General features: G+C 45.9%; 7 protein-coding genes across 7 annotated transcripts; 2 read left to right on the forward strand and 5 right to left on the reverse strand.

The window, feature by feature from the left end:
• Positions 1–681: 681 nt before the first annotated feature.
• On the forward strand, positions 682–2,995 carry F4817DRAFT_208378 (Zinc/iron permease). The gene is made up of 3 exons (XM_049298662.1): positions 682–1,179; positions 1,251–1,381; positions 1,438–2,995. The coding sequence occupies exons 1-3, from the start codon at positions 1,116–1,118 to the stop codon at positions 2,785–2,787; spliced, it is 1,545 nt and encodes a 514-aa protein (XP_049156236.1). The 5' UTR covers positions 682–1,115; the 3' UTR covers positions 2,788–2,995.
• Positions 2,996–3,279: 284 nt separating this feature from the next.
• On the reverse strand, positions 3,280–5,904 carry F4817DRAFT_346378 (peroxin 8). Its single transcript, XM_049304389.1, has one exon. It carries the CDS (start codon positions 5,677–5,679, stop codon positions 3,580–3,582), a length of 2,100 nt encoding a protein of 699 aa, XP_049156237.1. The 5' UTR covers positions 5,680–5,904; the 3' UTR covers positions 3,280–3,579.
• A 1,877-nt stretch (positions 5,905–7,781) lies between these two features.
• F4817DRAFT_346380 (uncharacterized protein) lies at positions 7,782–9,415 on the forward strand. Its single transcript, XM_049304390.1, has 3 exons — positions 7,782–8,118; positions 8,193–8,489; positions 8,548–9,415. The coding sequence occupies exons 1-3, from the start codon at positions 8,105–8,107 to the stop codon at positions 8,666–8,668; spliced, it is 432 nt and encodes a 143-aa protein (XP_049156238.1). The 5' UTR covers positions 7,782–8,104; the 3' UTR covers positions 8,669–9,415.
• Positions 9,416–11,243: 1,828 nt separating this feature from the next.
• On the reverse strand, positions 11,244–11,858 carry F4817DRAFT_367410 (uncharacterized protein; the record flags this gene model as incomplete). The annotated part of the gene is made up of 1 exon (XM_049307118.1): positions 11,244–11,858. One exon carries the CDS (start codon positions 11,856–11,858, stop codon positions 11,244–11,246), a length of 615 nt encoding a protein of 204 aa, XP_049156239.1.
• A 738-nt stretch (positions 11,859–12,596) lies between these two features.
• Positions 12,597–14,027, reverse strand: F4817DRAFT_318665 (uncharacterized protein; the record flags this gene model as incomplete). Its single annotated transcript, XM_049300944.1, has 6 exons — positions 12,597–13,227; positions 13,280–13,337; positions 13,397–13,498; positions 13,603–13,761; positions 13,846–13,864; positions 14,010–14,027. The coding sequence occupies 6 exons, from the start codon at positions 14,025–14,027 to the stop codon at positions 12,597–12,599; spliced, it is 987 nt and encodes a 328-aa protein (XP_049156240.1).
• A 5,235-nt stretch (positions 14,028–19,262) lies between these two features.
• On the reverse strand, positions 19,263–21,005 carry F4817DRAFT_367415 (uncharacterized protein; the record flags this gene model as incomplete). The annotated part of the gene is made up of 4 exons (XM_049307119.1): positions 19,263–19,929; positions 20,159–20,482; positions 20,538–20,754; positions 20,874–21,005. The coding sequence occupies 4 exons, from the start codon at positions 21,003–21,005 to the stop codon at positions 19,613–19,615; spliced, it is 990 nt and encodes a 329-aa protein (XP_049156241.1). The 3' UTR covers positions 19,263–19,612.
• A 5,050-nt stretch (positions 21,006–26,055) lies between these two features.
• Positions 26,056–27,956, reverse strand: F4817DRAFT_346401 (alpha/beta-hydrolase). The gene is made up of 3 exons (XM_049304391.1): positions 27,645–27,956; positions 27,097–27,519; positions 26,056–27,022 (listed from the first exon to the last, which is right to left on the reverse strand). Exons 1-3 carry the CDS (start codon positions 27,757–27,759, stop codon positions 26,322–26,324), a joined length of 1,239 nt encoding a protein of 412 aa, XP_049156242.1. The 5' UTR covers positions 27,760–27,956; the 3' UTR covers positions 26,056–26,321.
• Positions 27,957–27,968: the final 12 nt, after the last annotated feature.

Here is a 27,968-nt window from a genome sequence, read left to right on the forward strand (position 1 = left end):
ACTATCTATATTTCGCAGCCTTAGCTCAACCCAATAAGTATCGTTAAGTTGCCGTGTATGAAGAACCTTTTCTCGTAGTCACCTGGTAAACGAAAAGCAAAAGTTGGCGACTCCAACTAGATGCTCCAGAATGGGTCGGCGTATTATACCTATGCATGACCAACATTAGTGTAGTTCAGACAAGCCGAGCGACAAAGCCCTGATATTCAAATCCGAATCCCTACCTTAAGTGGGGTTGTGAAACAAATCGTCAACATGACTTTTACTTTTACTTTTCTGAAGTTTACGCAAGGTTGAATGAGATGGCCAGCGAATGTAAATATAAGTCCTGTTCAACTTGGAATAACTATCAAAACTTTACTAAAATGATATCCAAATAATCACGGACTAAATGGCTCTCAGAAGGGGTGGAACATAAAGATAGAGCCTCAAGTTTCAGCTTTAAAGCCTCATCTCGAGTTAGAAGGGGTGAGCAATACGTAGTAGTGACGACCTTGAGGCCCGGGGGTTACCCCAAACTTATGTGGGACCTGAAGTTCCATTATTACTATGTAAGGGTAAAACAGAGATTGGCCATCAAGGTACCCGTCAGCGCATGGCTTGGCAAAGCTTGGCATATCATCATAGGCCTTTCGCCCAATCAGATGCTGCGCAAAAGCAGCCTCTGTCCCTACCCGCATTGTTACATATGTGTGTAGGTCGGTAGCCACTTCTACGGATCTACATCTTAAATACGCAAGCTAAATAACCGTTAGAACTTTCTCGTCTAACACATCATATTACCTACAAAGTCATTGTTACCACTGTTACTATTATTTCCTTCTTCCCGCCTTCATCTACTTTTTCCTCCTACGTTTCTATATAAACTCGCTCCAAATTCTTGCCTTCTTTCCGCTTTGTTGAAATTAGAGTGTTTTGTTACTACGCCACCTTAAAACGGAACTTGTCAAACTGCCGAAAGCGTCTAGATCTGCCAGCCAGCCTCACCAACATTTTCAGATCATCGGAACGCATACCACTCTCAACTCTATGCTCTCATAACCTATTCGTTTAAAAGTTAGAGGGAGGAAAGGCGACGACGTGGCATAATATATCCAACGTCAATTTGGCCTATCATGGAGGCCGCCGAGTTGGACAATGATACGAGGGGTTGGATCATGTGCCTAGTGAGCGGCGTTGGTGTGTGACCTTAACCATATGAATTGTGTGACTTTTATTGATATACTGACTGACTTGTTGTATCAATATAGCATGCGTGATAGGATCCGCTATTATTTGCGTCGATGTCATCGTCCGGCTCTTCCCCGGTAAAAAGGATTTTCGAATACAAGACAGCAATATCTTTCTCGCCTGCTCGCTGAGCTTGAGCTTTGGCGTAATGGTAAGACTTGGCATTGTTGGCTTTAATTTGAAATATGCTGACGTTGTATGCTTTAGTTGTTCATGTCGCTGTACAGTATGTTACCCGAATCGAAGGACTACCTTATAAAGGGAGGCTTTTCAGATCAGACGGCAGGCTTCGTCTTGATGGCCTGCTTTGTAGGCGGATTCGTGGGTATTCAAGTATTGTCGAGATTATTTCACCGGCTTATACCTTCGCACGTCGTCGACTGCGACCATAGCCACGATGATCATGCTTTATTAGATAGCCATCATACTCATATAGATGGCTTCAGCGGGAGGCTATCTTCACATGCTTCCCATGCTCGAAGTATCGGTAAACGCAATCATTCCACACATGCCCATCTTGACGGCCTAAAGCCTCTAGTGAGCGAAAACGGCCACGCTAGTGAGATTACGCCGCTTCTACAAACAGACACCTCCAACGAAACATATCGTGCCCGGCCACTGAGGAGGGCAGAGACCGAGAACCCCACAGATGGGCACCTACCTACAGCCTTGCGCAGCCCTCGCAGGCGAGCGATGACGTCGGAAAGGCGACCTTCGATGTTGCAGAAGCGAGTTATGTCCTTTGTAAAAGACACGAAGCCTAATTGCGATGAGGCTGGCCCTTGCTACGGATACTCAGATCCGTGTGGACAAGAATGTTTCAAGCACCTCAGCAGCCGACCCGCACCCCTATCCCGAGTGTCTACTTTACTTCGTTCTGCTACCATAGGACATACCGAACAGTGTATTGATACGGTAAACGAGGACGACAATCTCGATACTTCATCTACTGTAAGCCCTATGTGTCGGATGAGTCGTGTGCATTCGCGTGATGTTCACCACGAACATGAAGATGAACACAACTCCGAGATCTCGGAAGACGTTGAGGCCCAGCATCATCATCACGTTCCCGAGAACGCCTTTCTGTCCATCGGCCTTCAGACCTCTATTGCGATCGCTCTACATAAATTCCCCGAAGGCTTTATCACTTACGCAACGAATCATGCGAACCCTTCCCTTGGTTTCAACGTATTTCTGGCACTATTTGTGCACAATATTTCCGAAGGGTTTGCACTTGCATTGCCGCTCTATATGGCCCTACACAACAGATTCACTGCTATGCTATGGGCTTCTGTACTAGGTGGTCTAAGCCAGCCATTAGGAGCGAGCATCGCGGTACTGTGGTTTAAATTGGCCCAGCATACGAACATAACGCCCGACGCCGTGGCGTACGGTTGCCTATTCGCTATTACGGCAGGCATTATGGCTAGCGTGGCCCTGCAGCTGTTCGTCGAGAGTCTGAGCCTCAACCACAACCAGAATTTAAGCATTTTATTCGCGTTCTTGGGTATGACACTGCTGGGGATCAGCAATGCCTTCACCGCACACGCACATTGATTATAATATGCACCTCTCCACCCCCGAACTAGGCATAGGGGAGGGCTGTGTTATTAATCGCCGTCTTTTTTTCGTTTTAAGGCTACAGGATGGGAATAGGCAAGGGTATCAATTAATTGATTGAAAGCATCATGCGCGGCGTCCTTGAAATTTTTACGGATACGAGGGATGCTAGGCACGAAACTCACAATTCATAAGGATAACTACCTAACCAGTCGAAATCGCAACTTCCATGTTCAGGCTCGCAGGGAAGCGAGAAAGGAAAGGAATCATCGGTGTGCACCATAGCGCTAAGGCAGAGTGTTGGCATACGTTAGCTTTTTTTAGTATAGAGTGGCCAAGGTAACAGCGCTTGAATGGAAAGGCCTGTTTCTTCTTGCTTACCTCTTATGATGGACTTGTATTAGGTTGTGTGAATGTATGGATATGTGTATACATTACTAATGTTCTTGGGTTTTATAATCAGGAAATTGACATATGAATTCATGATCTGTTTCTTCGTGCCTATAAGCGTGTACATGCATACCTATATAGGCATATACCAAAGAACTGACAACTTTGCATCACTATGAAAACTCAATGCTCATGTAGGATAACTATAAAAGGATAACACTTCTTTTCTCCAAACTAAGGGTATTCATTCCATTAACGTCGTCTATCTTGGTCTTACATATATAAGTAGGTTAATATATATTCATTACGCCCCGTACTTTTCCGAGCTTAACAGCCTACACATGACTCTCCTTATTACTACTTCGTGCTCCTCTTCACCGTTCTCTCCTCCTATCACCATCACAATCTGCTCCCTTCCCTCTCCTGTCCCGGTGCCAAAGCACCGCTCATCAGAAACTCTCCACCATTCCTCTCTGGCCGCGGGTATCCATGCAACACCATCTCCCTCCCACCGGCAGTGCCCCACCACGCAACGCCCACAGCCGCTCGTTCGACGTCCATCTCGCCGTTAACCAAGACATCCCAGAAGCGGCGACGAACGCCGTCGCGCAGACGCGGGTCCTCTATCGCATTCATAGTCTCGGCAGCGCGCGTGAGCCACTCCTCAACCGCGTATAGCGGGACATGGGGGAGCGCATCGACAAGCGCTAGGACAAGAGCAGATTGTTCCGAGGCGGGGTCCTCGGATGAAGCCGCGGCCTGTTCGCTCGGTGGCAAGGGGGCTGTAGACGCGCCTTCGACAGCGCGGAAGCGCAGGGTCTCGAGGAGGGTCTCGGCGAGGTCGGGATGCGATGCGGAGAGGGGGAAGGGGGGGCTGGAGATCTGTATAACGGTGCGGAAGGCGAGACGAAATTGCCGGGGGGATATGCGAGAGGGGAAGGAGGATAGTAGGGCGTCGACGTAGAAGGGGATGAGGGAGGCGGCGAGGGCGCTGTGTTGTGGACATGAAAGGGACGAGAGGACGGCTGAGTGTGCGGCTTCGAAGAGCTCGAGGGTTAGTGAGGATGGAGGGGTGTTGGCTGGACTGGCAAGCCAGGAGGTGGATGGGGCCAGGTAGGCCGTTGCGGGTGTGACGATTAGGTCCTCGCATGCACGTGTTGGCAGCGAGAGTGGGAGGTGCTCTGCTGTGTTGAGGTAGAAGAGGGCGAGGGCTTGGATTACTGGGGATGGTACGACATTGCTTGTCTGAGGTGATGGTGGCTGCGTATCGCGAAGGAAAGACGCGCAAGCATCCGGATAGCGTGTAATAATATCGAGCGATGTGAGGTAAGTAAATGTGTACACTTGGAACGAACTTGCACCTTGGCGTGTAGATATAAAGGACAAGTTGCGCAGTATATGCAGCGTTCTCGCAGCTGTAGTTGCTGCTATTGCGTCGTTTCTAAGATATGGGTCCAATAGGGATCGCCCAACAATAGCTTGAATTGTTGCAGCCACAGCGTATAAGATCTTCTTGAACAACTGCCATAGAATTGGCCAGGGGCCCAGAAGCACATCGGGTGAGAGAGCTGCAGATTCGACGGTTAAGTCGATGGCAGAAAGTGGACAATGGGCCCATTTATTTAGCAAGGCCGCCGTAAACCCAAGAAGTGCTTCGTGAGCTTGAAGGACGATATTAGGATCCATCGCCTGTTGAACAGCAAACGACGCGAGCCGCGAAAGGGGTCCCATATTCTGTGCCAGGGGCCGAGACTCGAGCTTTTGAATCCTAGCAACGGATGGCGAATCGGGTTGCCACTTTATGATCGGTCCTGGTACGATATCGTTTGCGATTGGTGAAATAAAGTCGCCATGTTGAAGGCCTTCTTCTCCGAGCATCGCCTCGACGATGGCCGGTAGGAGTGCATTCCCATCTAGAATCTGCTTAGCCGATTCGTGTAAGAGGGGGAACGCAAATGTCAACGCCAGGACAACAGCACCACGCCCTAACGGCCCCGTCCGCACATGCTCTTGGAGTGCTAGGTTGGCGGCTGTAACGATAGCCTGTTCGAGCGTCGACCGTAAACTCCAAGACAAGGATCTTCTATCATCTCCTTCCATGCCCATCAGGACACCTGTTAACACCAGCACGTGCTGCCATCTACTCGACCTATCATCTGTCCCCTTCGCAATCGCGCGTGCCCAATCCTCGCTACGAACTCCGCTACCAACAGGTGGTCGTCCGCGTGGAAGGGTCGCATTTTCTAGTTCGTTCCTCCGCACGTGTATTGAGGCGGTGTTGTATATGCTTATGATACGCAGACAAGTGCGTAGACCATCGGGAGATTGCCATATCGCACGAGCTGTAAGGAAATGTGAGGTGAGTAGAGAGAGGTTGAGAGGATTGTTGAGGCTGGTGAGAAGCGACGTGGTGGTCCCGAAGATCTTGTCCGTCTCGGTTGGATTGGGAGCGTTTTGGTAGGCCCGTAGGACCGTCGCTAGTAATCGATCGCCTGGCATTTTTCGCGTCTCGAATTTATATTTGCGTGTGGCAGTATCCTACATAATGAAGATGTTCCTTTTTCACGTCATTGTTTGTCGAAGATAAAACTGCTAAAGTCTAAAGTCTAAAGTTTGGAGATTGAAGTTCCGAGGAATCGTTGTTGCTGCTCGGTACCCGCGTACAGGTTATGTAAGCCGGCCAGTTCCAACTTTTACCGAGGCACGACGTCAATTGAATTTATTACCTAACGTAACACTAGCTTAACCCCCTATCCTGCAGCCACTATGGTGGACCATTAGTGCAATTGTGCCAAAATCTTATCTCAGGTGACCTCAGACCTGAATCTCGTGGAAGCGGGCTGCGCCCGCTTGCGCCACGCAACGCATGGCCCGTGTGATTGTATCTGTGGGTCACGGGCGAGGCGTTCCACGAATTCAGGTCTGAGGTCGCCCTGGACCCGTAAAAAACATCTGGCATAGAATTGCTAATAAAAAATAAAAAACAACATTTTCAACGACTTAATAGACCATAACAACGTACAAAACAGCTTCTATTATAATGCCTCGATTCTAATGCTAATTTTTCTCTATCTCCTTAGCTTTTTTTCATATTCGTACGACGTTGCGTTGTTATACACCAGGTCTTAACGTTGAAAAAAACATCTGGCATAAAAATGGTAAAAAATCAACAACACAATCAACAACACAATCAACAAATCAATTAACAACACAATCAACACCACGTATAAATATAAAATGCCTTCTATTATAACTAGCCTAATAATACTACTATCCAAGCCTTCTTTTTATATACCCGTACAGCTTTAACGCATGTTGTAACGCGTGTTGCAATCGATGTTACAACCGGTGTTGCGACCGATACGTTGCGACCGATGCGACCGGTGCTACGGCTAATGCTATAGCTAATCTTAACTCGAAACACGTATGCTCAATCGATAGACCTAATAAGAAGGTTAGTAATGATTGTATAGTCAATTATTACTTATTGTAAAAGCGCGTTGATGTTGTCGTTTTGATGATTATTTTAATAATGTTGTTTTTGACGATGTTTTTTTATGCCATAGATTTAATTTTTAGGAAGGCGGGTCCCAGAGAGACCTCAGACCAGAGATTCGATATTGTTTTGGGGGGTTGTGATTGGTTAAAAAGTGGTGTGGCTAGAGGGGTACAACCCCCCGAACCAATTCGAATTTCTGGTCTGAGGTTACCTGAGATAACCAAAATTAATAAAATAGGTCGGAATTTTCCAAAAAGGGTAATATAGCAAGGAACGCTAAGTGCATAGTACACTATGCGGGATATATATAAAGGTATATACAAAGTAAAATATAAAAAATTTAATTATTAATTTAATTTTCAATTGTTTTATACATATAATATATTTAAATAACTTTATAAAAACAATAATATAAACGTTATAATTAATATTATTTTATAGCTTTAATTAATGCGAAAATAACAATTAAAGTTATATTTAAATCGGTTTTTTAATTATTATATTATAATAAAATTAAATAACGTTTATTTAAAAAGGTAAACACGTAATACTTTTTAAAAGTATTTTAATAAAATTATTTTAAATAAATTTTAAATATTTTAATAATAATATAATATTTAATATATATCGTATAAACGTATAATTTAATCCATTTTTTTCGTATTAATTAAAGTTATAAAATAATATTAATTATAACATTTAAATTATTATTTTTATAAAGTTATTTAAATATATTATATGTTATATATTATATATATAAAATAATTAAAAATTAAATTAATAATAAAATCTTTTATTTTAATTAATTAATATTAAAAATTAATAAAAAAAATAACCCGGAAAGATTATTTTTTAAACTTTTAAAAAAAATGGCTCGTATATATAATTACGTTTATAACTTTTTTAATATTTTTACCAATATTAAGTTAAATTATATGTAATTTAAACCATAATTTTTATTATTTATAAATTATAATATTAATATTTTTTAAAAAAAATTTAAAAGAAAATTTGTAAAGTTATTATACTATTAGGTTTAAAAAAGTATATATTACCTTGTAAATTATATATACAAGGCAAATAATCAAACCTACACTGTACCCCTAACATTACTATTACCCTATTAAATATAATGCTACCGATTTTCTTGATTTTGGCATAGTTGCACTAATGGTCCACCATAGCCACCACACGGGAGCTTCCCGCCGTGTAACCCCCTGTCATCCTGTCATCCTGTCATCTTATCCTTCAGCTCAAAAAGCTCAAAGAGCTCAAAGCTCCACAACTTTCTACCTATCGTCTCCTTCGCATCTCCTTTGTACAGCTCTAAATATATACACTACAGCTCTACATGTGCATAGAACATTCCAATTCTATGGTCAATTCTATGGCAATACCTTCTAGAACAACCATCTAAACGGCCAGATGGCCACCCCACCGTAAGTCCTATCATCTGATATCCAATTGTTAGTACGTATTGTCGAGACCATTTGACTAAATGATTGACGCCTAGTGCCGACTGTCATAATTATCCCCCCGACAATTACCACAGCCCCAAGTTCCCGTCCCTCTGCTGGCCTCCTCAGGACCCATACTGCGCCTTATATTCGGTCTGGGACTCATGGCGATACACACTTCTTTGGACCCTGATCCTCTATGCCGTGTTCCATTTCGGAGCCGTGGGCATCGCCCTCGCAATGCAGATCGGAAAGCCGCGATTCGTATGGAAGTACATGCTGGCCGTCCCAGCTATATACGCCTTGGTTGCTGGGGCTGAGGCGTTGTTCACCGGTAGCATTGTTGGACTATTGTAGGCACCTCACGACCTTGTCTTCGAGTCGTCGCGATTGACTTACACCCATCTTTAGGCTCGGCGCTATCTACATCTCTGGATGCTACCAGATGCCGACCTGGATACCGTTCATCTGGGGGTGGATAAATGTCTTGGTCTTGATCGTCTCCTCCTTCACCATTCAGGGAGGTCTATAAAACCCTTTGCTACAGTCCGAAATGAGCCGTGTATCCAAGGGCAATCGACCTAGAAAGACATCTCAACCCGGAAACAATGCAATCATCCCACAATGGGAGATATCGAATGATGAGTGGCACACCCTACCGTGACGCCTCCAGCCGCAATAGTTGCGTGAGGCATTAATAAACTCAAGGTGGTCCCAGCTGATGTATACGCCATGCTGGCTAATGGCTATGAGTATCAAGCTAACAAAGGACACTAGGAGACACATAGCTAGTATCATAACAATTATATACTTCTTAAGATACACCTTGGTCTTTTTGGGTGCGAGACTTAGAAGAGGGAACGAGGTTAGTAGTTCCCGGTTTAATATAACCACGTCGATAATATAGCCGTATAACGGCACAAATTTATAGAGTCAGCCGTATGAAGTCTTGATATTTCAAGCAACATGTATACTCTCTTGCTGAAATACAAGGTTATTGGAACTCTAGCAGCTCCGAACTTTTCCCATTTTATCATCTCTCACATTCTCTACTTATGTGACCTGGCAAAGACATGCCTATAGACATGCCTATAGACATATGCCAATGTCATTGTTCAAAAGTATCGTTCAATAAGGATGTAAGATAGGCTATATAGATGTTAGCCTCGGGGTTCTACATAATTTTCATCGTCACATTGCTGCATAATTCAGTAGTTTATTCGGGGAAGGGTACTTTATTATATAGAATGAAACAATAAAACAGAACAAAATAAAACAAGCACACTATCTACATGAAAAGTAAACCCAGGTCTAGTTACCCACTGGCAAATATGTCTCCTTCGTAAACCAATCCAGGCCAGCAGAAAGCCATAAGGCTGATTTAATATCGGCCACATATGGTCCAAATCCGTCCCGGCGGTAAAAGGGGATGACATCGCCTTTCGTACGGTAAACCCAGGTCGGTAATAGTTGACAGGAAGTACCCCCCCTTTTTCTTTCTTTCTTTTTTCTTTTCTGCCCCTTCTTCCCTGTTTACTCAGTGGTAAACTCCGCTTCCTGCGAAATAAGTTGCCCAGTCAATCCCAAAAGAAACTAGGATGAAGTATCAATATATCCTCCAAGTCCTTTTATCGGCCTCGATAGCGCATACGTATTCCTGGAGACTATCCTGCTCAGCCTAGGCCAAAAGAAACCGGGTTAATTATAATGGTCCTTTTATCGGTCCCAGTACCATAGCAGGAGTAATCTTGGAAGCGTAAGGAAGAACCCTCCTCCCTCCCTTTTATTTTATTTTATCTTTGCCTCCTCACTTACTCGGGGGTGAACTCGGTCTCCTATAGAATACACCGCTTAGTCTAGGCCAGAGGACCACAAAGGTTTCTAAGTCTTTGGCAGGTATCCCTGAAACACCTTGCCTACCTAGATTTAGCCGATTGATGATCCTCATCGGTCCCAGTAACATAGCAGCATGAGTGTTCCCAGAAGTATGAGAAACTACCCCCCTTCTCCTTTTCTCTCTTGTTTTCTTCTCGACTGAAGCAAAAAAAATATTTAGACTCTAGGAAAATTCCCCAATCCCTTTATCGGTCTTAGAGCGTCAACGGCGTGCGTATTCAATTGGAACGAATGCATCACCTAGCTTTAGCCAAAGGAATTGGGGAATGACTGGGAAATCGCGTAACCAAAAAAGGAAAAGGATAAGAAACATGTTTCCTCACCCCCTATCGGTCTAAAAGCATCATTGATGTGCGTATTCCAGTTAATACTTCTATAAAACTGGAATATCTTGCTCACCTAGCTTTCAGCCAAGGGGATAAGGAAACGTCTAAGTCTCGAGAAATCAAGCAATTGCAATGACGCAACTGCTCAATCAAAAGTAAGATACAAGGTCGTTAAGAAACAAGGAAATTCCTCACCCTTGTCGGTCTCAAAGCACCATCGGTGTGCGTATTCCACTTGGAATACCTCACGTACCTTAGGTAGCTCTGGCCAAAGGAATGAGGAAATCCATACTACGATTCCGCAATGGAATCAGCCTCCCGTAGGATATATATACAATGCCTGGCTAAAGCATCCTCGGCATATGTGATCCTTAAGAATACCTCGCCAGGAGAAATGCAGTAATTCTTTTTGCTGTATCAGCATGGCAGAAGCATTCCAGGAAGCATAGGAGGACACCCTCCCCTTCTTGAGTTCATCTTTTTTCATCTTTTTCTTTTCTTCGCCTGTTATTGATTTAATCCTGCCTCCTGTGGATATGACACTTAGCTTAGGCCAAAAGAAAAAAGGTCCACGGCGGAATGGCCTTAACTCTTTATCGGTCCTGAAACCGTAGCAGAATCACCCCAAGGAACAAGACGACATACTCATCTTCGACGCTTTGGTAAATTCAGCCTCCTGGGGACTATGTTGCTTAAACTTGGGCCAAAGAAAAGGCATTTGGGCGACCTTATTCTTTATCGGTCCCGAAAGCACAGCAAAAAAGTCCCTGGAAGAAGAAGACACCTTCATCTTCTTTCGCTCTTCGTATTTTCCTCCCCTTTTCTTCCTCTCATTTAGTGGCGCACCCTCCCTCCCGCCCAAGGCCACTTATTTATTTAACGGATTTAATCAACGTCATCCGGACTATGAGTGAACGACAGCACGTCATCCGACCCCGGGAGCTCTTTCTTATCAGATCTAGACTCGGGCCTTGGGGGATGATCCCAGGAGGGTGCCTCGGTGTTGTACCCATGGGCACCCCGAGTCCGCATTCCCCTCAAGAGCAAGTCGGCCGCGTCTTTACACTTATCAGCACTAGTCAACGGCGTATATAAGACTCCCGGCCGCGGGGAATACGTGTCTCGAGTATGCCTTGGCTGGAACCGCAACTCAGGAATCGCAGCATTGAACATGAGCTGATATTCCTTGGCGTCGCTACCGAATAGCTTCTCCATTGCGGCCGAGTAATTGCAGTCCTTCTGCTCTCGCAGCTCCTTCTCCAATTGCTTGACCTTAGGCGCAACCAGACGGTCCAGGTCGTCTGACTGGGACTCTGTTAGCTGCATTACTACGTCAGCGTTGTCCTCGCCCTCTTCCCCATCCTCAACGGGAGGAAGAGACCAACTTTCAAGATCCGACTTGCTCACGTGGACGTAGTCGTCGGAAATGGAGGGGTGGTCGAGTTCAACCCACTCGTCCCAGTCTCTGTCTGGGCTCAAGCCTGATTTTGTCAGTGCCATTGCGATAGTTTGATTCGAAGTTGCGAAGTTAAATTTTCGGAAATTGTTCACTACAAGAATACTCACGAAAACACCAGTGCTGTGGTATGAGTTCTTAAGAATATGATGATAACTTGATATTTGTGTGTGATGATGATGAGTTTTTCTGATACCAAAGCATCGGAAGCCAACCGAAATTATATACTACGTTCTCCCCGAGACATGTTCGTGAACAGTGTCAACGTTATAGAACATGGTGATTGTATCTCAACAACCCCCTTGGGAGTAAACACGGCAGACAAAGGCCATTACTCTCAACATCAACTAGATGATAGGAAAGTCTTACTCGGCACAATGCTCTTGTTACTGGCGAGTACAGGGTTCAGTTGAAAGAGATAGTTTAGTAGACAGGCGGCTAAAGCGCTAGGATCAATAGGCGGGCTGGACATCGAGGGAAAATGATAAGAGAAAAATAGTCTACGCAACTACTAGGACAGTTCATCGAAATAATAACCGAAGGCGGTATACTTTGACCCATTGAGGTCAATTGGCTTGCACACAATGCTTGAAAATGAAAGAAACTTTTGTTAATTCGGAATAGTGAGAAAACATCTGCTTCTCAGGATGTTCCTAGCCAGAACTTAACTGACTTGAGCCCTACCGGCTATACTGGATCCCCTGATAGACCATCGAAAACCTAACCTGCATAATAGACATAGTGTACTTTCTAGTGCAAGTTTCAGGAAGCATGCTGCGAACTTAAGCGCCCAGGCTGGGGAATGCGTCCGAGTTGAGGGCGAATGAGGCATTCTCGCGAGCGCCGCCGCGTCCACCACGGAAGTCGCCACGGGGCTCACCTCGGGGCTCACCTCGGGGCTCACCTCGGGGTTCACCACGGCCACGGCCACCTCCGCGACCACGACCCTCACCCCTGGGAGCACCTCCACGGTTGCCACCACGTCCGCCACGACCACCTCGAGGACGCTCAGGCTCAACATATCGCTGGTCAATGTCGAGAAGCTGCTTGGCCTTGCGCTCACGCTCGCGCTTGACCTTACCGCCGACACCGGAAACGTAGTCGTCATCCTCCTCCTTGATGAGGGCCTTAGCGCTGGCCCACTTCTTGTCGGTCTTGGTGCCTTCGTTAGGCTTGCGGATCTCCAAAGACTCGCCGAGGGCGAGCTTCTTCTCAGCTTGCTGAGCAAGGTAGTCGGCGTAGGAGACGTGCTTGTCCTCGGGCTCGGCCGGAGTAGCTGGCTCCTGAGCATCCTCAGTGGTTGATTCCTTCAATTCCGACTGAGCGATCTCCTCTCCGGCCTGCTCATCCTTCTGCTCGGCTTCGCCTTCTGTAGCGCCCCATGCCAGGGCAGCTTGCTTCTCAGAGCCACCACTGAATGCGAGATTAGTAATTGCGACAGAGTAGGTGTTCGTTCAAAACCAACCTTGGAATATTCTTGGGATGTCTGTCGTCACGGTCGCGGGTGAATCGACCGCCACGGCCTGTGTCATTATATTAGCATGTATTCATTTCCAACAAGCATTTGACATTTAGCTCTTACCTCGTGCACGGGTATCGCGACCACCTCGGAGACCACCTCGGGGAGCTTCGTCTGTGGGCTTGCGGTGGTTGTTAGCTGTACCGGCACTGCGGTCACGGAAGGCTACATGGGAAGTAGATTAGCGGGGTGAATTCAAATGAGGTCGGGAATGATGCGTCAAGATGACGGAATCCTCGAAGATCCTGTCAAACGCATAGAACACTCACCTCCCTCGTTGCCTCCAGGACCAGCACGACGAGCTCCGGTGTTGGTAGCGGCTTTGACGGGGGCTTGAGGCTCGACGTTGCGCTTGGTACTGCGCATAGTGGTCTTTTCGACCGTCTTCACAGGGCCGGACGGCGCTTCATCTCCTTCGATATCGTTACCTATTGGTAATGGTTAAGATTAGTAAACCAGGATTTCCGAGGTCGAAAATTTTCATGGCGGGGAAGCAATCGAGGGGTTCATACCGAGGGCATCGAAACGGTTCTAGCGATTTAAAAATTAGCTTTGCGATTTCAACAGAGCTCTACTGATACATAGCAAGGAATAGAGATGCGATGAGCAGTTGTAGCTCGAAGTAATGGGAAAAAATGACAAAATAGGCAAATGATGCCCAAGAGTTATGACATACCTTCGAGGCGACCGACATGATGTCGCCAATTGATTCGCCTTTCAGCAAGGCGGAGCTCTGAAAACGACAGTCGGATCAATAGGAGAGAATGCAACGAGGGGAAAAGGATATGGCCTAGCAGGTCATATCCTTGAGCAAAATATCTCGTCAATATCCTCAGCGTTGGTGAGGTTGGGTAAGATTTGGAATTGGTGCGTGTTGCGGCGCCGGTAATTGTTGTGTGAGAGTTGGGCCTTGTGGGCTTTCCACTTGTTTGCGAGGTGGACAAAACTTTCCTTGGCTGGAAACTAACCTAACTCTTTTTTTTTCCTCTTAGGTTGACGCCCAGACTCGCTTAGGCGGGACGGCGAAATAATTCTCTTGATTTTTGTTTGGTTTTACAATTGACGCTTTTTAGTGCGCTGCTGAATAAGCACCTCACTGGGCAGATAGTAGGGCAGGTAGGGTTCAACATCTGTTAGCGCGGGACGCATCACCAGTACACCTTCCTAGGGTATCCGTGAGTACTGTTTTAAGCAGCCGTAACCCAAGGTATTTAAGTATGAAAAGTCGGGCACTACCTAATGCATCTAGGTATTTCTTTACGCGTATTTATGTTCATTCACACATCTTGACAATTTTGCTTTTTACATTTTACTTACGCCTAGAATTATTCGGTCTATGAGAGGTAGATAATGTACGTCAATGGAATCCTATCAGCAATTACGTATTCCTGTAACAGGGTAGCCAAGGTTTCCCCGGATCCCACAATTGCATCACTTGCATATCGAGATAAGCACGTCTGATGCTGGTGTAGATACGCCTGGACCATGCGTTGGTCCTGATGGATCCCTTTTATCGTCATGTTTATCATCGCTTAGTTATCGGTATCTAATCTAGCTATCTCTATACCCCGCCATCATGTATCCGTGTTTATCCGTGCTCGTTGCACTAGGCCCAGACACAACGGTAATTACGCCTTGATCTTGCTTTGACATCGTTTTGAGGTAAGCTTTAAAACCACCATGGTTCGTTATTAATAGGCTAGGCTGGTGATTGATGGGATAAGCCATCGTCTCCTAAACACTGAGTGAATGTAGCTACCTCTTACGTATAGGTAGTACCTAGTCAATACGATAAGAGGTTCAACCCCTCGTAATTTTTCTTGTATTACACCGATAAGGGGAGAGATAAAGCTCTATGCAGCTGATAAGCTGATAAGTCACATTAGTATGTCAAATACCGCAATATTAACAGTCCCAGTCGATAGGGGTTTAGGAGTAGTATATAATATTACAATTTCTTATTTACTCTTATGAAGACAGACTAATTTAGTATGTCAAGCTTAATAGTCTCTTTCCCGAGGGGATTGTGGTGATAATTCAAGAGTATAACTACCTAACCTATATAGTCCTACACTGGAGTTTATCTTACCGCCCAACATAAACCCAATTAAGCATATTAAGGACAGAGGCATATATGTTCAATTCCACTCACAATGCATGGCATGGCAAGATGTTATAATTAAGACACCGAGGTTTATTTACTACCTCCTGTCTATATATTAATTAGTATAGGTATCTCTTCAGAACCGACACGGTACCTAATCCAGGTAGGCAACCCAACACCACCTCCCACCACGCCACCACGGGCCTCGGCCGCCGCAACGCAATGCACAACGGGCATGTAAATGCGGCGCCCTACCCGCTGCATGATAGGCCGCTAAAGAAAATTGCACTCTTGGCAGGCAACCTAGATTCAACGCGGTGCGAGTTTACCAAATATGCAACCCGTGTTGATAGATACACTACTTGAGGCAACGTGATCGGCGAGAAAGTAGTATTCGGCTATTAGGACCCTAGACGCTTATTGTTACGATCCTAGCCCGATCGACCCTTATCTAGCTTGTAGACGACGATATTTGTTCAAGATATGTATGTATGTATGTATGTATGTATGTATGTATGTATTTACATAAAAAGCGAGTCCGCTACCACGCGTCGACATGCAATTTCTGTAACAGCCATTGGTAAGCCATATGATATGTATGGAGCTCGCAGGGTCCTTGTCGAGTGCACCACCGCTACGTAGAAATGGGTATAAACAGAGACGACATGATAGGCCCAAGGCGAGCAGTATTACGAGGTCTCTATGTTGGTGCTTGTTCTCGGACAGGGACTAGAAGCTATATTTTACTTAACCTTTAGGTAACTTATTTTGCTCTTTGACCACGGAATTCGGTAGCGGGATGACGTTATGCAAGACGGGGCGCCAGGAAAAGCGTCGCTACACGCTGGAATTAGGTCCAAGTAGATACTTCGTACCTCGTTAGATCGTGGGGTATCGTGGGAGGGATTTTGATTCTGTTAATAATGGCTTCCTTATCTCTGGTTCGCCTATCATACCGACAATTCACTGACACCAGAGATAAGCCAACCATAGGCCACCTCCCATCCAAATAAATACTCTGCAGTATCATCTAGACGAATTTGAGAATATCTTCTCTATTTATCTGTTCGCCGACAATCTTTGGAAGCTCTTGTCGACTTCTCATTCGAAAGACATAGAGCTAGCTGAAGATACCAGTCATTATCGGCGTATACTCCCGTTTGAGTCTATTATAACCACTTGAAAGAGGGAATTCTTCATTTATCAAAATTTCTTGTTTTCTCCTAGTGGTCATTGAGACAAGTGTCTCTTTCACAGTCATTGCCAATATTTCCCCCTTCATTTTCATGAGGTATGATATCTTAGAGTGTTTTTACGACCTAAGTAGGTAGTCTCGTGTCTCGAGTGAGGTGTGTCACGCCTTGGCTCCCCTTGCTTTTAGCTTGGGGGAAGTCAAGTTATATGTGCTGCACTCTATGTTGGGCCAACACCTGCCAGCTATGCACAGACCTAACCCGACGAAAAGGATCTCACGATTAAGGCGGTCCAAGATGAGGTCCTATGCTGCGTCAAGACGGAGGGACGTAAGGTCAGCTAGGAGAAGAGAGTTGATCAGAGGCAGCGCGACTCTATTATGAAATGGCCTGAGATATTCATGGACGCGTCACATGATATGGAGAATGTATCCGGGCGAGAAGTCCGTCGCTTCAAAATGGCCGCGGTTCTCGTGATCTCGAATGCGGGAACAATCTGCGACGTCACTTAGGGCTAACTAAGCTAGAATGTGTGAGCGGTCACGCCTGATGATGGCCTTGGAGTCGATCGAGGACCCCCGCAGCCCCGGTTACTGTCAGTGCAGCACACACTTCGTATAGGATTTTCCTTCCATTACAGTCAGCAAAGGATATGTAGCCGGGGATGTGGGCGTGAGCGCGGATCTAGGTCACCGTATTTTGTGTCAGGTTCGCCTTTCGGAAATGGTCGTTTCTGGGGATCACGCGACACGCGCCACTTGCAGGGCAGTGTCTGGAACCACTTGTCCGATGTGTCCTTTCATGCAGAGGCCTGGCCAAGGATCTCGACTTGCTTTTGCCGAGACACCTTAGTAGGGTCCAGTGCTGACAGGTCTAGCAATCAATACGGACACGACCGGGTTCGAAATTTCTGGGCGGTTGGATGGAGGGATACGCCGTGATGCCCACTCCACCTGCAAACCGATTCCTTCGATTCGTACGCACCCAAGACCAACCGACCGAACCCACCAGCCACCCGGTCGCCTTTGACCGAACCAGCATCCCCGACCGAGGACTTGATTGTCCTGGTAGAACTTTGTGAACCCACCAGACAGATATTTCTCAGGATCCGATATCATTACAACGAAGCAGGACGATCAAAACTTATCAACCCACTCAGGCCTCGTGATAGTTGCCCTAGCCGGACTGAACTAAAAAGGAATGAGCCTACGACGAACCTCCACGACAGCTAGAACAGACCCACGAGACCGCTCTAGGCCATGGGAGGAAGATGAGGGAAGCCTGGATATGGTATCGGATATTTTGCTTGGCCAATGGTACGATCTAATCTGATCTGGTACGCCGAAGTTATTTGACCGACAACCGGTCGGCACGAGCGGCACAGCGTTGAGTTTGGTCTAAGAAATACATAAGCCTGGCATTGAGCGTAGCGGAATCGACCGCTCTGACCCCTCTAATCGTCCTACCTGGGTAATCACCCTACAAGTAGTGCATACGGGTCCAACTTCCTGCCTTGGCAGTCCCAAGAGTTCAAGTGGAGATCACATACATACAGCAACCCCTCCTTCCCCTCCGAGTGTATCTGCGTGCTGCTACATATGTGTATATACCTATGTACATCAAGTTTGGGGTCCACATCGTTAAGAGTACTTACTACCCAAGTACCTCCGTGAAAGAAAGGAAACCACCGTCCGAAACGGAACGATACATTTTTGCATTTTAGTGGGAGAGAAAGGCCTACCGTCTCTGTCTATATCTTTAACCTCCGATCACGGATCACGGATACCCTTACGGGGTCTGTCCGGCATTAGCCAGCTGCGCGTTTGGCAAGACGTTCAAATTATACGTTACATACCTTATGGACGGACTTACCACCGAAAAATAGATCATCGATCTTCCAATCTATCTAATCCGCAGTCTCTACCAGGCCGAGAAATTGAGGAGGGGGGAATACCTAGAACTAATATACTAGGATCTGCTGTGAAACTTGGAAGAGCTCACATATAACGCATGCTCGGTCCATGTCGTTTCGTCAATCCAACGTCAACGTCACGCCCAAGACTCCGGGGAAATGTCAATTTGATAATAACGTTTGAGGAGTGTAGATGTCCACTGTCTATTTGTGCAGGACGCATGTAGGTGCGTGCCTACACGACAGATCCTCAAAGGCTATCCCGATTTTAATGGTCAATAACTCGACTCCTTTGCTCGATTTTGCGTTCCCATCCGCCTCTGGGTATGTACAGCATCGATAGGAGCTTTTTATGACACCGATACGTAAAGAGTCTCGTGACCATGGCTCACCAACCGAAATGCGCAACACTGGATAGTGTATCTTCCCAAATCAACAGTATATACACGGATGACTTGAATATTGTGTGGTGTGCTTGAAAGCAGAATATATTCCAGAATGGAGGAAGAATCGCATCGCCTCTCTAAAGGTAATCGAATCGCGTCTCGCTAGGCTGAAGTGCTGTTTTGGTTTCGTAGACCAGAATATCATGACTTTTGAACTCCTATAAACGCCTGCCATTATGGATATCGGGATCCTGTAAACTTTTTGATGCGTAAATCGTATGAACCATCGTACCAAAACAAAACTTTTCTTTCATCCCCAAATCTTGCAATTGCAGTAATAAATCGATGCCTCGGGTTTTTGGAAACCGGAAATGGATGGCTCCCGTGGGTATCATGTCGGTTGTCTTATAGAATGCTTCGAATAACTTCCAAGAATGAGTATAAATGTCGATCCTCTATACCGAAATCAACACTTATTGTCGCCTCGGCGGGAAGTTACATACCAATCGGCACTTAACAGTTGCTAAGCATGGTTTCGTGGTCTCGGCCTGCGTTCATTCATCCATCGCTTCGATTAATAGGGGGCAGCGTCTCGTTGGTATTGCTTCGTCTAGCCCTCGTGCAACTTCCACCCTCTTCGACATTGTGCGCAAAGCCCCAACCATATTACTCCACTTCCAGATGCTACCTCATATTACTCGTGTCGAAGGAGAACTGCGTTGGGAAGGCCATAGACGCACTCAGGCCAAACGGATCCCAATCCAATGCTGGGTCCAATAGCTGGGTCATGCTCGGATAGCCTTGGCCTTGTGTTTGGCTTTGCGCTTGATTGCCCTGTCCCCCGGGTGCTATCGGGGGTTGTCCTTGCGGTCCTGTCGTCGTTGGCTGCACAGACATGCCATGCTGTTGAGGGACTTGGAACGTCGAAGGATAAGGGCCCGGCCCTGGCGTATCCGGTTCGGGCTCGTCCATCATATCGGTCGGGGCGTCGTACTCTTGTTCTGTACTCACGGATTAGGCATAGGACGACAGAGTTCTATTAAATACAAAAGAAATGGGCTAGCTTGCCGAGCTGTTGAAAATGATTTTGGAATGATGGCGTCGGGTAGAATGCCGTCGGCCGGGTGCCAGCAGCATGCTGCTGCAACATCTGCTGGCGCGCCGCGACTGTCATTCCGGGCATCGGTGCCAATTGCGGTTTCATCGGCGGGGGAATCGTCGTTCGCATACTCGTGGGATCTGAAGACACGGGTGAAGCTGCTGTTTGACTACCAAAAGGTGGTGTAGGGTTAGTAGGAGAAGCCGCGTGGGAAGGGGGCGTTGGCCGGGTCTTAGGCGATGCCATAGACTGCTGCACCCCCGCGGGATGGGGTAGAGAAGGCATGCCAGGCTCGAGTTTCGGGGCGATGCTAGAAGCAGATCTGCGCACGTGGTGGTGTCTGTTGAGGATTGCCCGCGGCATAGGTGGTGGTTGCACCATATTCTGGGGCATATGAGTTGGACCAAGGTTTGGACTACCAGTCTTGGCATGAAGCTCAGCTTGGACATCAATACCTAAATAACGTAAGTTGATGCTATTCGCGAGATAGGAAACCAGAAGAGAATTCACCTTTTTCCAACAAGATACGTTCGAGAAGGGAATTCTTATATCGGAGCATCAAACATTCATCTGCAGCACTACGGTGGGCAGCTTGTAGACTAGCTAGGTTCGACTCATGAGCCTTAATAGTTTCTTCGAGCTGTTTGATATATTCTGTCCGGCGCTCTCTAAACGCGGCTTGCGCCTGACGATTTCTCTGTTTGCGCTCTTCCGAAGTGGCATAGATCTTTGCTTGCTGTCAGCCCACGAATATGGTTTGAACACCCCACTATGCCTCGAGTATGGCGCGAGCGACCAAAGCCAAGCAAAGTGAGTTACGATTGTATAAGACAACAATATACTTACGGGTTTGCGACCTCCTTTGCGCTTTGCCGGTTGGTTTTCTGGTGGAATCGATGGACCCGGCTCATTCTCAGGACTTGAGCCAATAGACTCATCCGATTCGTCTTTCGAATGTTCTTTCTTGTCGATAGACATTTTGTCTGACATGACAATATCGAATACAGGAGACGAGACGATTGCCGCTCGGCGGCAAACGCCTCTCAAAAGACGTTGTAATAGGCAAACAAACAAAAATTTAATATGGGCGGTAGTTGCCTGTCTTCCTTACTAGGCTTGCCCGGTATAAGTGTCTGTGGCGTAAGTAGGGGAATATTGTTTAGTATGTGTGGCCCTTAGATATCGCCGAACTTGGGATAAAAAAAGTAAAAGTCGTTCGTTCGGCAGTGAGGCGCGCGCATGCAGCGCTAATCAGTACATAATCTGGGGAAACGGGATCCGACAGATGGGGACAGGATTCTTTGTCAAGATCGAGAAATAAGAATGATCCAGACGGCGCCAGGGGAAGCAGTCAAGTAGAGTAACAATGGAGATACACAAGAGACAACGAGTAGTATAGAGGGGTGACAAGTTGTGGTGAAGTAAAGGTAAGGAGAAAATATTGCTTTGGTTTTATGTAATTGAAATCGGTAGGGCAACTCGGGTTGGCTGGCTTCGGTGGCTTGCCGATTTTAGAGGGGACTAAGCTAGATGGCAAAAGAGGGCAAGCCGCAAAAGAGGGCAAAAGAGGCACCAAATCTCTTGGAAGGTGTGGGAAGACTTTTTTTTTGTCTTGCTCCTTTTCCCCTTCTGTATGCCAATTGGCGGTGCGGACTCTAGTCTTACTAGCAAGTGGCTAGTCGTCTGATGATCGATATGTAGAGGACCTACTAACGTTACTAGGTCCAATTGTAGCTGACTTTTTAGTTCGGCCTGCTCCCTATTCAGTCGCCGTGCGTCTCATTCCACTACTTTTGAACTTGATGTACTACCCACGCAAATGCCCTAAATGCCCTTGTCGAAAATCACAACAGGACCTGACAGATTAGTGAAGACGAGCGTCAGATTGGGATGTTTGAGTCGCCCTAGGAGTATTTCACCCTAAGCGAATTATAGAAGGGGGAGCTTGTGCGGCGCCGTGTATACAAGGTAGTCCTGGCTAGTATAACACCAATGCCACCCAAGGTCCGCAAGGTATCATGCAGTAAATGCTGCGGGACACTGGACACTGGACAGAACACAAGAGTTGACAATAGTGTGCAGCTAGGCGAATCCACTGTATTGAGGGTCTAAAGAGAAAAAACGGATGCAACTTTAGATGGGTCGTTCAGCAGTGGTCTTCCGGTGGACCGCGTCGATTAAACAGCGGCAAGACAGGTAATATATAACAATAAGGAATACAGTAAGTTAAACGAGATTTCTTTCAGTTTTGCAAGTTTATTGGAAAAAGATAATAAAAAGATGATCGAAGTAAAGTACTGTAAGGTTTAGGTAGACAACGAGGAGGAGTTGTAGCGGATATTGCTAGCTTTTCATCTTCGAAGAGTAAGGCCGGAACCTGCCCCAGTTACAACGTTTGTAGGCGGTGCCTCTGCGGAGGTACGAAGCTACATGTAAGGATGTACGTGTAGAGACATTAGGAGCTAGGTGAGCTTGAGCTTAGCAGGTGGGATGAATGCCTGTCGGTTTAAGTACAGGGTACTTGGTACTCAGTAACAGACCAATCCCTGGTACTTTCGGTCAAGTCTCCTCAGATGAATACCGGTAGTACAGTTTTTGAAACGGGGAGATAATCTCTACACTAACAGAAGTCTCTAAAAGGTACTTCCTCGAGCCACCATGTAAGTATAAACCCAACCGGACAACTTCCGACTTGTCGACCCGGGCCGCAAGTCAATATGGACCCGACTTTCTCCCACGCCATCTAAATTCTCCCAAATGCTTTTAGCATAGTTAGCTAGATTATATAGAAGTCTCTTATATGATAGTTATAGTAAAGCGTAGTACATTAGACCTCAGAGTGATAGGCGAATACACAATAACACTTATTAACTTCTTTAAGTCTATGATAATAGAAGGCTTAACCGCTTCTCCTTGCGATCCTCGGGTACTAGCGACGATTAATTACCTAGACGTCATGTCTAAGTGAGTATATTATAGTAGTGGATACCGGAACTATGAGCTGGTTAGACTGGTTCTTACGTCTAACGCGGTGTACTATCTAACAAGTCGGCTTATTTAATCAGCTATCTAATAATTATGCTTGAAAGCTATCTATAACTAACTGTTGTACTTAAGCCAAGCTACCTACGTGTCGAGCTAAGCCCGCCCATATACATAACGCTTGAAATCTCCTCATAGCCGAAAACGGTCACCGAATGTCTCTCGAGAAGTCTCGCAGGATGTGATACATAAAACTTGGTAACTACGTGTTCCTTAATGGTTGCGTAAGACATCTATAAATCCGGGGAAGGAGTGCGAGAGGGGCACATATGTTGCGAGAGGATTAATTGGGCCATGGATGACATTAGGTAGATGACATAAAGCGATCTTAGTAGAACTTGTCAGTCGCTAACTCTTTAGCGTCTTGGAAGTTAGAGAAGCCTATACCAACCCTAAGTTCTAACAGATGGGGGTTCCGGAAAAGTAGATGAAAGAAATCATAAGTATAGGTGTCGGTGACCCCGGTAGAGGAGGCCGAGAGCGGCGATGAATCAGCCCTACGAATCTTCTTAAATTTTTAAAAACTTGAAAAGCTTCTCTCTTGTGGCTCCGCTCGGATTAGAATTTTCCTAGTCACATGAGACCGAGTTGATTGATCACTTCTTTCAGTAGACAGCTCCCTAAGCCATCTGACATCAGATAGCAAAGAGGCTGAACTCTTAATACTTCCGTAGTAGGTATACTTAAACATACAGTCTTATTTTTTGAGCCCTTTACCCTTTGTACGCAGGTATTCTTGGTGGCAAAACTTGAAACAAGTGATTCTTGTTCCTGCTTCTGCATGCATGACTACGAGCATGACTATGGGACTATCGGCTTCATCTTACCACCGTTCTGCATAATGTTACGACTTTCCTACGAAGAAGCACATGGCATTACGTCGACTGTGTAGTATATCATCAAGACGGGACATGGGGGATATATGCTTGCTGTGCTAGTATATTGCCATATTTAGGTAGTGCCATACATATGTACTGAGCAAGTCTAGCAGTGTAGTACTGCATGTATAGAGTAGGCCGGCAGATACTTTTGGATTTCCAACCCTGTAAAATGCTGCCGACCATAAAGCCGATCATTAACTTGTTCTCCGTCAAACAGACAACGATTGAAAATGTGGGGGAATGAAGATCGATGAATCGCCTGTTGCATCTCCGAGGAGGGCATGTAATCCGCGTATGTACTTCGTAGTAAAAAACTAGATGAAAGACGGTTGGGCTAGGTAAGTCCAGGCGAGCTTCCGACCAATCAGAGCCACATATAAGGCGGCCGGTTCCGTATTAGGAATTTTTCTCAGACGACGGGATCAGGGGTGTAATGCACGACCAACAGCATTGCAGCTCACAGCTCAAAGCTTACCATACGTATATAACCTCAGCTGGACTAATACGGTTTCAACAACTTTACAATAGCATATTTAATTAATAGCTTTATAATACTTAATATTATTCGTCTTATATCTCATGAAATTTCAGACTTCGTTTATGTCAATTAGTTCGTAAATGCTTCTCTTTGGAATATATTATATTTCGTAGTACTGGACTCCGCTCTTTTATTCCAGTATAATACTATAAAAGACCTTATGCATTTGCTATGCAGTTACATGCATGTCTTTAGGATCTCAATGTCTTTGTTGCCATCATGTGTAACCCTAAATATTTTTCTATTGGACACCCATAGTAACGGGTCAGCCAGCCATCATAATTTCGAGGCGTCGGCTGACACCTTCTAGAAAGCTTCTAGCGTTCTTCCAGATCACCGCTTCGGTTTGCCAAGCCGCAAATTCTCAGCATCACACGCCCATGGCTGCTATTAGTCGCCGTACGCCGACTTCGCTGTCTTGTCCAGCCCTATGAAGTTTTGCAAGCTGAGACATTTTACATTGCGGATTACTGTTGATGTCTTGCCTCAACTGACGTCGCTCAAAGATAGCGGTGCGTACCGCTTAATACTCGGTATTATATATCCTGGGACAGCCTCACTCTGCGTGAACTTCGACCGGAGAACGGCGCCTCGTCATTTCGGAGATCTTGGAAATTGATACAAATTGGCGTCGCAGTAATTCGCGCACTTATCACAACGTGTAGTTCCCTAGATACCTAGTACTAATACTGCACGGTACTCTAGTCCAGACCGAGTAAACTGATCAGGAAACGTGCAAGCCTTGGGAAAGTTGGAATTAGCTTTGATTTTTATCGAATTAACGTTATCAGATCATCAACTGCTGAGCGAACCCCCACGCCTAGACAGCTGGGTCAGTGTGGGTGAGCTAGCCTTCCCACTTGCGAATATCTAATTGGAAGAGACCCTTACTCTCGTGGGGGCATGCTGAACGACTATAGTAGCATCGTCATCATGTATGTATAAGCTGTCATGGTATTTCGTGCATAGTACATTACTTATAAGACCAGACGCGGCTGATTAAGGTACGCCCGAGAATAAGGAAGTGGGATGACAACTTGGGATAGCTCTATTCCGTAACGGTGCTTTTACCTTTAATGTCTAGTGGTGTTTCTAATAAGCTATGTACTTAGCTTTGGGTGGTTAGGAAAGCAGTATGCTTCTTAGGTATGATAGCCACTGCACAGTAACATTGGAACTTATATCCAGTATTTATCTTAGCCATGGCCGTTATTTAAATCCCATGCCGAAGTAAAAAAAAAATCGGATTCATAGCTCCTTATCCTCTTAGTCGACGACGAAGTTATAAACATTCGAAGGGCACGGAAGGACTATTTACTTAACGGCGTTCACTCTCTACATTCAAACAGCTTGGTATGTAGCTATAGTGCATAGGACGACTGAAGCAACGAAGTACGCATAATGTATCAGTTCTCCTAACTGATAATATATTACATGTAGTCTTTAATAATTTGCTCTTGGCCATTGTCATTTATCGATGTAATAGGCTATAGCCTTACGACAAGTCCTTATACCTATGAGCAGCAAATCTAGCTAGCTAATATCTTTGCTTTAGAAAGACTTTACATGCTGTTCCAAGTTGGAAAGGGGGCGCATTTTAGCACAATTAAAGGGTTAAACAGTTTAATTTCCGTGTCATCATCCTTCAACTCGCCGTGGCATGGAGGTGCCTAGGGTACTAATCTGAAATTGACCATATATTTCGCTGTGCTAAAGCTCCCTATCATCGTTATATTACCTCAGGTCCTATAGAATAACGCCCGACTTTGCGAGGTTATATATTGACTTTGGTCACGAAAAATAGTGCCTAACGCCTCCGTCCAAGCTAGGGAATTACGAAGCGTATCCCGTGGCATCCTTTACGACACCGAAGGCGCCACCCCCTTTCCCAAACATCTCTCTTACATCAGTGATAATATCATCCGGTCGCTCCCAGGTGGCGAAGTGGCCGCCACTTTCATGCTCCTTTTCGAAAACCACATTACCCAGCGTACGCACCCACGTGCTTGGTTGTACTTGTATGTCCATGGGGAAATGGCTGAAACCAAGTTTTACACCTGGAGACCACGCCCTCAGGCGCTGATGGTCCAACTTGTCCTTCCTACCGTCAATATTCTGCGTCGTCTCGTAGTAGATCCTGACGCTGGCGGCGGGACCCGCCGTGCTGAACCAGTAGATGCTGATCCAAGTACAGACTTCCTCCTCTGTCCAGGGGTACGAATCCGTCCAATCGTGAAGCTTCTCATAGATCCAGGCTAGCAATGCTACTGGGCTATCTGCTAACGCGTAGCCGAGTGTTTGCGGTTTGGTGCATTGCTCCAAGTTATACCCCCGGCCTTGTTCATCGAACCATTTGGAACGACCTACGCCGCGCTGTTCTCGTGAGCTATAGGGTAAGATTGCATGCTGGAGAGCAAGAATCGGGTTCGTGAAGTAGCTCGGGGGATTTGCAGAGTTGAAATTCAGATGCGTCGCTTTACAGTATTGCGGGTATAGATGTGCGAGAGCCCTACTGATGTGACACCCCCAGTCGCCTATGAGCCATGTTAGCAGAAACATACATGCGACACTATTTATACGATTGTGTGTGAAAACGGATATATCTCACCTCCCTGCGTGACATATTCTTTATATCCCAACTTTAGCATGAGCTTGTTCATGGTTTCGGCATATTGCTCCGAAGCGAAACCCCGCTTCTTCGGACCCTCGGAGAACCCAAAATTCGGCAACGACGGCGCGACGATGTCGAACGCGGGGTAGTTAACACCGTCTCCGTCTTCAGTCAGAGGTTTTAATACCTTTAAGACCTCTTGGAAGTGGCCTGGCCAACCGTGCATGAACAGCAAGGGAATTGCACCTTTTACCTTGCTACGAACATGAATGAAGTGGATTGCTAGAGGCTCGAACCCATCGCACTGGATGTCTGTAACAAAATGTGGCACGCTGTTAAGCTCCGCTTCTGCCTTTCTCCAGTCGTATGACTCTTGCCAATATTTCACAAATTTCTTGACATCAGCAAGAGGAGATCCCACTATATTAACCAGAGTCAGCCAAATTTGTTTACAGCATGTTCCCAGGGGTTCCATCAACTATCATAAAAGCCAAAAGGGGGATATAGAATCAACTGATCAACGACTCGAAAATATAGGCACTTACTATCCCACCCCGCCTCAGCAAGTTCGTCTGGAAACTTGGCGAGAGACAGTCGCGTTTTTAAGTCATCTAAACGCTCTTCATCGATTGCAATAGTATAAGGCTTGATATCTGCCATGATTGGTCGTGGTGAGTTTGATTTGATAGCACCAACGAATAGCTATTATAATTTCGTTCTACGGAAAACCGACAGATACCCAATGAAGAATGTATAACTAGAGTAGAATGGTGTTTAGTTTAAGAAGTTATCATTACATCTGGCATTGAAGCTTTATATATTAAGGTGACAGACATATGTAGATTACAAATACTATAAGTCGCGATATT

The sequence above is a fragment of the Daldinia loculata genome (assembly GCF_022478755.1).
Source record: "Daldinia loculata strain CBS 113971 unplaced genomic scaffold F4817scaffold_49, whole genome shotgun sequence".
NCBI lineage: Eukaryota > Fungi > Ascomycota > Sordariomycetes > Xylariales > Hypoxylaceae > Daldinia > Daldinia loculata.

What these genes read in the sequence shown, in the direction of transcription:
- F4817DRAFT_346380 (XM_049304390.1), top strand. An exon ending in GGTAGCATTGTTGGACTATT is followed by an intron (nt 8,490 to 8,547) that starts GTAGGCACCTCA and finishes ACCCATCTTTAG; the next exon opens with GCTCGGCGCTATCTACATCT.
- F4817DRAFT_346401 (XM_049304391.1), bottom strand. Translation starts at nt 27,759, where the DNA reads ATGGCAGATATCAAGCCTTATACTATTGCAATCGATGAAGAGCGTTTA. An exon ending in TGCTGAGGCGGGGTGGGATA is followed by an intron (nt 27,520 to 27,644) that starts GTAAGTGCCTAT and finishes TGGTTAATATAG; the next exon opens with TGGGATCTCCTCTTGCTGAT. An exon ending in AGAATATGTCACGCAGGGAG is followed by an intron (nt 27,023 to 27,096) that starts GTGAGATATATC and finishes CATGGCTCATAG; the next exon opens with GCGACTGGGGGTGTCACATC.
- F4817DRAFT_346378 (XM_049304389.1), bottom strand. Translation starts at nt 5,679, where the DNA reads ATGCCAGGCGATCGATTACTAGCGACGGTCCTACGGGCCTACCAAAAC.
- F4817DRAFT_208378 (XM_049298662.1), top strand. Translation starts at nt 1,116, where the DNA reads ATGGAGGCCGCCGAGTTGGACAATGATACGAGGGGTTGGATCATGTGC. An exon ending in GTGCCTAGTGAGCGGCGTTG is followed by an intron (nt 1,180 to 1,250) that starts GTGTGTGACCTT and finishes GTATCAATATAG; the next exon opens with CATGCGTGATAGGATCCGCT. An exon ending in GCTTGAGCTTTGGCGTAATG is followed by an intron (nt 1,382 to 1,437) that starts GTAAGACTTGGC and finishes TGTATGCTTTAG; the next exon opens with TTGTTCATGTCGCTGTACAG.